The sequence below is a fragment of the Temnothorax curvispinosus genome, unplaced genomic scaffold (assembly GCF_003070985.1).
Source record: "Temnothorax curvispinosus isolate PA1 unplaced genomic scaffold, ASM307098v1 QBEX01016001.1, whole genome shotgun sequence".
NCBI lineage: Eukaryota > Metazoa > Arthropoda > Insecta > Hymenoptera > Formicidae > Temnothorax > Temnothorax curvispinosus.
In genome coordinates, this window is record NW_020225781.1 from 35,164 (window position 1) to 45,068 (window position 9,905).

Here is a 9,905-nt window from a genome sequence, read left to right on the forward strand (position 1 = left end):
TACTAAAGAAGAATCGACTCTATATTTTTTCACAGAATCTGTAAATATTTGATACGTTAAATGTAAGATTGCGTATACGATACACGTGTAATTCCACGTCTATATATATAATCGAAGTCAAGATAAAAAATATTGCTGGAGACAAGAGAAGAAATCAAGCAATTTGCATAGGGCATAAATATTTCAATATCAGTGGGGGCGTTGTAGCGCTCCCCCATGAAAACCGCCTCTTTTACTCCACCCTACCTATTCTACCGTAATTGCGGCGTGTCCGCGCCGCAATGTCTTATTTCAAATAAGCAATCGATAAAATAAATTATAAGCGAGCTTGGGAAATATGTTGCTGGCGTGCAGGCGCTGCTGAATCACACGATAATTGCTACATTATTGTTACCGCATAATTTGGAGCCGGATAGAGCTCCAGCCCAGCGTCGCGGCGCGACCGCGAGCGACGCTATTTTCGGCGGCGCGGAAACAAAGATAATTTGGACAACGCGCGAGTGTTGCGTACTGCGACCTGCGACCCGCATTCGAATCGCCCTTTAAATAGCGATTTGTCCCCGGCTCGGGGTGTCGCGCAAAAGAAAGAGAAACGCGAGAGGACACGTGCCGCACGTGACGCCTCTAAAACGTGCGTCTAGAGGCCGGTTTTCGCGTCACGACGCACAATCGACCTGTTGAATGGAAAGCTTATCATTAGCAGTTTTACGCGAGCGTAAACCTTGACGGCAGTTCGTCGTTCCGATTGCACGATTATTTAACAACAGTTGTATTAATCTCGTAATGTTGCATTTCGCAGTGCGTTCCGCGTCAAACGTGGTTTATAGTCTTCGAGCGAATTTGATGGGTCTTAAGACGCAGGTTCCACACATCCGTGTATTTTTATTCGTATATTTCGTGGCCCGACATTTATAATCATCGAATTCGTGAATTGCTGGACTAAAATAATTGCTTTTAATAATTGCTCATGATATATTGCTTCGCTAAATCGATTAAGAATTCGTTTCTTCGCTCCTCTCAATCGTAATGTTTTAACTACTATTTAGCGTATTTAGAGAACAGAACGCGCCGTGTAAATTCAAGATATTATTTCCTTTTGCTAAACCTTTCATTGTCTGGTGATTAAGCATTTACAGATGTAAGCGTCAGTTGCCGGCGCACGCCACTCCCGTTACGTTCGCCGACACGCGGACGTTTCTGACTGCTCTTCCATTAATTGTCGAATTACGTTCCTGATTGCGGTACTAGAAGCGAAGAAAATTCAAGGAGCGCCAAATTGCGCAACCTTAATCGGCCTCTGGACTCGCGAACGCGGAAACAACCGCGGGGGGAGCGATAAATGAATCGAGGTCGGCGGCGACGGCGCGGTCGAGATCCGAATCGCCCTTTAAATAGCCACGCGCGGAGGGTTGGCGAGGGCGTGAAAAAAAAAGGAAGGAAAAGACAAGAAGAGGGAGGGAAAAGAGAGAAAAAGAGAGCGCGGGAGGGCGATGCACATACACGCGCGCGTACACACGGTTCACGTGGCGCCTCCAAAGGCATTTCTCGAGGTCGCTTCGCTCCGCCGGGGTCGACCTGATGAATGGAAACGTCGGTATTATTGTGTTTACACGCGGGACACACGGGTGCCTCTCTCGCCACACTTGGCGTGGAAACATTCCATTCATAAAGCGTTCCGCGCGTTCCTCTCACCGCCGCGCCGTGCACACCCCGCCGTATGCGGCCCACACGTATGCACATGCACACACGCAGACACGCAGGCACGAGGGTAGGGTACGCGACCCTCTGCCTACCGCGCGCGCGGGGGTTGACACCAGTGACGTATTCAGAATTTCGTTGCCGCGCCGCGCCGAAGGGTGGCCCCGGCCTGCCCCGAGATAAAGCCGCGCGGAGATTTCCTCGGCGCGTGATAATATACCCGGCACCCTCCCTTTACTTTCGGGGCCGAAAATAATTCCTCGCTCCATTACGCGGGGGAAACGGTGAGATTCTCGACGTGCCGCCGCTCGCGTATACGCGCGCCTATATAACGACGAGGAGACTTGATTATTATTAAAGATCTGCGAATTTTTGCTTATCGTCGCGAACTCCCGTTCCTCCTCTGATCCGTGTCTACCTTTTGACTACTTGATCCACTTATATTAATTTCTCACGCCGAGTTAACTCATACGCCCAGGCCGAAAATAAACGAAAAGCTACGTAGGTGCAAAGAGTATTTATCATCACGTTTTCTCTCCTTCAGTATACCTAATACATTTAAACATATAACATCTGCTTAAATGTTATACTTATCATCATCCCTTCTGTCTTTGTGATATATGACAGATGTAAAACATGAACATTATTATTCTTGATGTTATTCCATTTTCACTTCTCACTCCATGCTTATAATCTCTTCCTACAGTCGTGATGCATTTGCAACTATATAGAATTATTTTCTAAATTATTTCCCAACGAGAGCGCAAGAGAATACGCGAGATAGGAGGGCGTGAAATTTTCGCGGGGACAGGGGGAGGGGTGAGAAAGGCCGGCGCGCAACCACTCTTCCACGTTACTCGTAACACATCGCGGTAATTTATAACGACAGGTGTTCCCGGTCTGGTCCCCCTCCAGGCCCCTCGTCTACCTCTACCGAGAAAAGGCGTCAACCGTAACGCCGCCAGCCCTCGGCTGGCGATGGCAGCAAAGGAATGCTCTTTTTCGTCGCGTGCCTCATCTCAAAGTCTTTAAACTGAATGATCACGCATGCGATCCTGTCGCCCTTTCGCTTCTTTTCATACTCGTGTCCGGCGCCGAAAGCACCGTGCGTCAAAATTGTGGAATGCAAGTCGCATTCCGCTCGATCCTCGATCGCGTGCGTCTGAACTAGTGCTGCTCTGCATTCTGTGAATTTTCATATAGATTTTGAACGTACGCGATTTGAGTACGCGCGTAATGCTCGAAATATATTCGCCGAATATACCGTAAAATTCCAACATTCATTAAATATAATCTAAATTAGATATATTTGGCATATTTTAAATTTAATTTAAATTTTGTGATCGATATATGCTAAAAATAACAAGGATTCTTTCAATGCTTTAGGACATCAATGGAACGTAACTCGTGTATTTGAATTCGAGACCCAAGTGTTTGAAACATTCATTGACCAGAATGATCTAACCGAAAATACGGGGCGAAAGACTAGTATTTATATTTAATATATTTCTCAAATATTAATTCGGATATTTGGAGAGAAGCCGACGTTTCGATTATTCGTCCAATCTAAATGTAATCTGGATTTGTCGGGGGCTCATCGGATGAAGAATCACGACGCGGCGGTCTGAGAGAAATAGTTTATAAAATCCCGTAAGTCCTTCATTCGAAAGCCAATTAAAGCGTGTGCGACGAGAGCACGCCGTAATGTGACGTACGTAAGCTCAAGATATGACTCGCGGCGCAAAGCTGAATCTCTCGCTGCGCCGCGATTTCCTCCCGTGTTTACGTCGTGCCAGCTGATATGAATGGAACTAGTAAGCGGCCGGGATACGGCGCACGTATTTGTGCATTCGGTCATGACGACTTTCCGTATAAATTGAAACTTCTCGAGGGTGTCTCGCCGCCGACCGTGGGGGAGGGAGAACGTCGAGAGGGGGGAAAACGAGAGACGGAGATCGCGAGCGGGGCGGAGAGGACGAAGAGAAGAACGAGAGGCTGGGAGAGATAGAGAGCGAGAGGGTGAGGCAGATCAGAGAAGGGTGGTAAGCCGCGAAGCTGGGTCAGTTCCGTTTAGTAGGAGCCAAGCTCCAATTCCGCTTGGATCTGTCACCGTCGCCCTTCGCGTCTCTCTCCGTAATTACTCGAACAGATGCCCCGACGAAAAAGGAGGGAAAAAAATGAAATGCCGGAAAATCGGGAACCCTGAGCGTCGCGATCATGCGAAGGGAAGGGGCAGTCGGATATGCATTTCGAATGAATTCGATACGGCGGATCCCCTACGGTTCCTTTCTAAAGCGAGACGGATGCCTTGGGAGCACCTAAAATCGAGCATCGCATGAGTATCACGAAATGACGTTGTATCATCATAAGTTTAATTATTTCGTGACACTTCTTCATTAAGAGAGCTCTGATGAAAGTATATACTCGCGACAGAACGCATTTGTTTCAATTAATAATGCATTTCGGCGGCAGGCTACACATACGAATATTTTTTACAGCCACCAGAATGTCAAATATATCATCCGGATACTCTTGGCACAATTAAGAGAACGTAATACCAAAATTATTCCGCGCATGCTAAAAATCCCGCGCGTTAATTTTATCCGGCTATAAAAATAGGTGAGGAAAAATTGCGGATCTCCAGCACCGGCCGGACCGACTGGGATATTTCTATTATCTTAAACTCCTCGAACTGTTTGGACTGTTTGCTGCATGCCCGCAAAAATTATACTCGAACGCTAGCTCAGGCGTGATCGCGTGATCTACGACCCTTTCCCAGATGTGATCTAGACGAAAGAATAAATCGTAGACAACTCCGCGCGCGCTTTTTCTCCTTGCAATCGAGAAAAATTCTACGAGAAAAATGCGGTTGTAGAGGAGAGAAGGGGCCAAGAACATGGCGTGGGTGACTGGCAGGCGGTGCACACGAGAGCAATCTGCACTACCACAATCACGGAGGGGGACCCCAACCGCGTCGTCCCGGTTCTCGTTTCCACCGAGCGAAAACGCACGTACGCGGTTCGCGCTCTTGGTCAGTGGTGCGCTTGGTAAAGACGGCTTGTATACCCGCCTTCTTTCTCACCGCGAATTGATGGCTGGTTTTTCTCGTGTCGGGAAAGCGGGATGCTAACACTTTCAAGGATGTAACATCACCAGTCGCAATAATGACAGTTCCAAATAATTCTAGTTCTAATTAAGTCGTTTTATAGAGAATTATTATTGTGATCGAGTTCCCTCGTTTCTCAACAAATTAGATAATAAATATATCTCTCGTTCCAGTATCTTGCAAAATGACAATGCCAACGAATCAAGTTATATTAAAATTTCGAATGTGCCTAAATTATTTTAACAATGTTATTTTAACGAAGCATATCATTTTATAGAAATGTATTTCTACTTCCGACCTAGTAAACTTTTTATTTCGGAGATTTTTCATTTTCTCCTATTTTGTCTGTAACTTTTTATTTATCACGCATACGGGAATACGTCAGAAGCGATAAAGATGATAATACACTAGACATGTCTTTTTGAAGTCAACATCACAAACCTCTTGTGTCCCATTTCAACCCCCGTGAATATACAGTGCCCGATATATACAGTGTCCCTGACCAACCAAACTACAGAGAAGATTCGTGTCAAAAAAGTAAACGCATTAATTTTCCAGCAGAAAAAGAAATAGTAATTAATCGTGTACCAATGTACCATAATCTGAATAAATGCGGTATTATCTTCGCAGCGGTATTATCTTGTGCTCGGAACAAACGATACGCGAATGTCCGATGGTGTTCCTAACCGTGATTAATTCTAATTAAGTTTCAACCTACAAAATTTCGCCAAACGCACTTCTTTTTACTCACTCGTGCAGTCCATCGTTAAAAGGAGCCGCGATTGGTCAGGGACATACCGTATGTACAGAGTGTCCATATATATGTGAATATATACGTATACATATGTATATATATATATACATATGTACATACATGCCATGCACCGTATGCACACAACACACACATACGCGTGCAGTGCGCGCGTCCTATGTACATGTGCGATTTATCCCAGGAGATTCGTACATAGTTTTGCACATATACATAAGCGAGAGGCGTTTGTTGAACCGTGCAAATCTTCTGCTCGGTGCACCAACACGGGCAAGGCGTGTTCGCGCGCGCGCAGCATCCCTCTTTCTATCCCTGTCTCCTCTTCCTATGCATCTCTCCGTTGCATATGGCTCTTCGTCTCCTGCCCATTAGCGAACGCTCCTACGTAACCCGTCGCGAGCTATTCGCGCTAGCTCGGCCGAACCGCCGTGTTTTCCTGTCTTTCTCGCGCACGAACATACGTACAGACAAACATACGTCTCTTTCTCTTCCTCCTTTTCCCTTCTTTATCGTTCTCTCTTCCTTTCTCTCTCCTTCTCTCTCCGACCTAACGACAAAACTTACGCGCATCTTAGGTACGCATGAAGTCGTGTATGTATCCGCGAGTATCTCCGACTCTCTCTATCTCTCCCGCGATGGTTTTTTTCTTTCTCTTTCTCCCCGCCTCGTCTATTACGCGCACACGAACGCATTTTTCTCCCTCTTCTCTCTCTCTCTCTCGCGCGTTTGCCATGCTTGTTCAACGAAACCAAGCTCATAGCATGATCCGCGTTTCACGTCTCTCTCCTTCTTTCTCCTCTCTCTCTCTCTCTCTCTTTCAGCTTTACGTTTCGCTCTTTCTCTGTTCAACTCGGTTGGATACTATCGGATACGCTCGTAGTCTCACGCACACAATCCTGCGCCACCCCTCCTTTCCCCTGGCCTCTCTTTCCGACCCCTTGTCCTTATCTCCGTCCTTGGCCGTCGTGCGTGCACGCATGCCGCCTATCTCCGTCGATCGCCAGTGTATACACGCGAGCTCTCCCTCTCTTAGTCGCGAGCAGTGACGAACACGGATACCGCGTGTGCGCGTGAGAGATGCGGCGAGAAGCAGGGAGGGTGGTGGGCGAGGGGGAGGCACGGAAGAGAGACGGAAAGAGGTAGAGAGAAAGAGAGAGAAAGAGCAGAAGCGAGAACGAAGACGAGAGAGAGAGAAAGAGGGGAAAGATGAGGGTGGAAGAGGAGAGGGCTCCGCTCGCCTGGCGCACCATGGGCTTTTCTTGTATTCTATTGATTTTTCCAAAAGTTCGTGGTGGGAGTCTGGCAGTCTGTAGTGCGCGAGCTTGACGGCTCAGTGTGCATCCGCTGGTGAGTGTGTAGGGTGTGTATATGTGTGTACGCGTGTGTATGTGGGCTTCGACGATATCGCCGTCACCGTCCCACCGACTGGATCCCTCTTTCTCGCGTGCCAGTCTTATCCCCCCCTCCGGCTGATCTTTCCTCTCTCTCGTTCGCGAGGCGACGTTCCTCGTCCAATCGCGTCGTCCTTTTCTGACACACGCATGCTCCACACACCAGGTCTCCTTCTCTCTCGAACCCTTTCTCTTCCTCCCACGCGTGAACATCACCCTCTTCTCCTCCCTGACCATTACATCCCTCTCGCTCGTTGATCCCCCTTCGTCTCTCTCGCCCCCTCTCGGTGCCTCCTCTCGTGGCAACCTGGCTATGCGCACACGCACACGCACACACGGACACGTGTCGTTCCAGGCAGGAGCGTGTCAAGAGATTTTGGCTTTGACACCCTTGAGAGAGAGAGAGAGGAGAGAGGAGAGAGGAGAGAGCGAATCCTCGATACATAGAATTTGTCTTAAAGAGACTGATTCGGAAATTTAATCAGAGGGAGATCCAGCGCGAATTATCGTGTGGAACACTGTTAAGTCCGTCACGTGAATTCTCGTTTGTTACAAAACGGAGTCACGTAACGAGAATGACGTAAAGGTTAATTGAATACATTTCGAAATACTTGGTATTTAAGACACGCCGAAAAGTTTTTATTTAACAATAAGACAATTCGTGAAAATCAGACAATAAGAGATTTGTGATATTAAATATTAAATGTCTAAAAAAGAATAAGGTACAAAGAGAAATATAGTAGATAATGTTTTGGCGAAAGAAACCGGGTCAATAAACTTCGCCGAAACACGACATTTGTTCTGCTTGACCGCGCTTTTTGCGCATCCCGGTTTTTAAGCGAAATGTGCGATATATGCACGCGCGTGCAGAGAAAGAAAGAAAGAGGAAAGCGAAAACAGACAATGAGAGATTTCGCGACCGTGAGAAACGTTTTAAGCGGCGACAATGTCGCGTTCGCGAAGAGCGCAAGCTTCTCTTCGTACGGCAAAAACGTAACGTCAATGTAGCGTTACATTGGTCCAACGAGATGTTGAAGAGTACGAAGACGCGCGTCGCAGTTGAGCGATTCTCGCGCGGGCACGCCGATTCTCGTCGATCCTCGCTACGTCCCTGATTTTCCACCCACTCATCCAGCGCGGCAGGGTCACCGTATGCACCCACACCCTGCCAGACACTCACACGTGCGTACTCAGCTATATACATACGTGCGTTTTCTCCGTTCCTCTCTGTCTCGCGCTTGCTCCGTCGCAACACATCCGCGCGCTCGTGGTCGCGCGCATCGCACACAACGCGCACACGGACGCAAACGCGGACGCCGAGCTACGTGTGCACGCAGATATTGTACGTGCTGACGCATACGCACAACGTGACGGCGAGCGGCGCACTATGGCGATGGCGACGGCGACGGCGGTCGTGCAACCAGGCGGAGCGGACCGGTGTGTGCCGCCGTGCCGCCGGCGGCCAGGGCGAAGGCAGCGGACAGCGACGACCGACGATGACTGTCGGCGATCGATAATTCCAATCGATTAATAATAAGAATCCGGGACGGCGGGGAGGACGGGTAAAAGGAGCGCGCGAGATCGATCTCGCGCGAGAGCTGGACCCCGTCCGATATTTTCGTGGTCTTCCCTCCGTTTTTTTTTTTTCGTTCGCTGACCGCTCGCGTACACACGAGGTTTATTTTGGTTACAAGCACATCGCGGCACACCGTCGTCGTGTTCCGCGGAGAACAGAATCGGAAATCAACTCTGGAAAATAATAATTCAGCTCGTTTCTCCCCCGCGAGATCGATCGCGCCGCTCGCGATCAACGACGATGACGGCGGCGGCGGCGGCGGCGGTGGCGACGATGACGACGACGACGATGATGAGGATCGGCGAGCCGCATCGCGACGCGGCCGATTAATACCGCAATCGTTAATTGTTTATCAGCGTCGTCGGGATTACATCGCGAGGAATAATGAAAACGTAGGGAAGATATAGGTGTGCGTTATGAGAGACGTATATACATGTATCTGGGAAAACCGATTGATAATACTAGGTCTGCCCGCGCTTTCAGCCGCACTTCAGTCCTTCATCCTTCACCATTCTAAACCTGTGTATATATATATGTATACCTCAACTTATTTTATATTCAATTCAAAACTCTCGCGCAATCAGAGAATTCAAAATCATTTTCAACAAGCTCCCATTTTCGAGACTTGTTCGGTAATTTACTTTGGCAAATGATTGCATAATCATTATCTGCCACCTGCAAAAAATCTCTGTATTCATAAAGAACAATCTACTTAGGATTAAACGAGGTTTAAGAAAATGCAGTTAGAATGAATAAAGAGATGTTATTTTACTCTCGAACAAACTTGAATTGCGCATTGCTGAAAATTATTTTCGTGTAGACTGGCCCTAAAAATCGCCGACTTCCTGGTATTTTTGGTACATAGCACCTGGAAATGCAGCATCGTTGATATAATTTTGAACACGAGGCCTTGTAATACGTTGACCCCACGGAGTATTTTCAGTAGTCGGAATTAAGAATGCATCATCCGAATCCAAACTCGCCGTCGAACTCTGTTTGCAATATTTACGACCTTCTTTACAGCGAGTGCTGCGCCGCGATGCGTACATACTTCTCGCAAAACTTTCTGCCACGATAATCGCCCGTAATTTTACACACGTACATATCGACCCAAACTGAATTGAATTGAATCGAGTGTTCTATCTAAGAATTGCTCCGTTACATAGACGACAGTAATATATTTCGAAGAGCCGTATTTACGACCACGAAACTGTCAGCATTGTCAGTGGATTACAGAAGCCAATATAAGACGTATCAATGTGACGACGAAGACGAAGGTGAAGACGAGAATAAGGGCTAAGATGAAGACGAAGACTTAAGGCGAAGACGGCGAAGACGACGAAGACGAAGACCAAGAAGACGACG

At 47.7% G+C, this 9,905-nt stretch overlaps 1 protein-coding gene across 6 annotated transcripts in view; it reads right to left on the reverse strand.

Moving 5' to 3' along the window:
* Positions 1-9,905, reverse strand: part of LOC112466214 — a 120,645-nt gene that overhangs the window by 8,660 nt on the left and 102,080 nt on the right. Inside the window, exon 1 of one of the 6 annotated variants that reach the window (XM_025034177.1) lies at positions 8,171-8,336. The exons of 4 other annotated variants lie outside the window; for them this stretch is intronic. In XM_025034177.1, the coding sequence (XP_024889945.1) occupies positions 8,171-8,245 (75 nt within the window). In that variant the 5' untranslated portion in view covers positions 8,246-8,336. Of the gene's footprint in view, positions 1-6,137; positions 6,190-8,170; positions 8,337-9,905 lie in introns of those variants that run through there. One more of the 6 variants, XM_025034178.1, reaches the window with a different exon arrangement.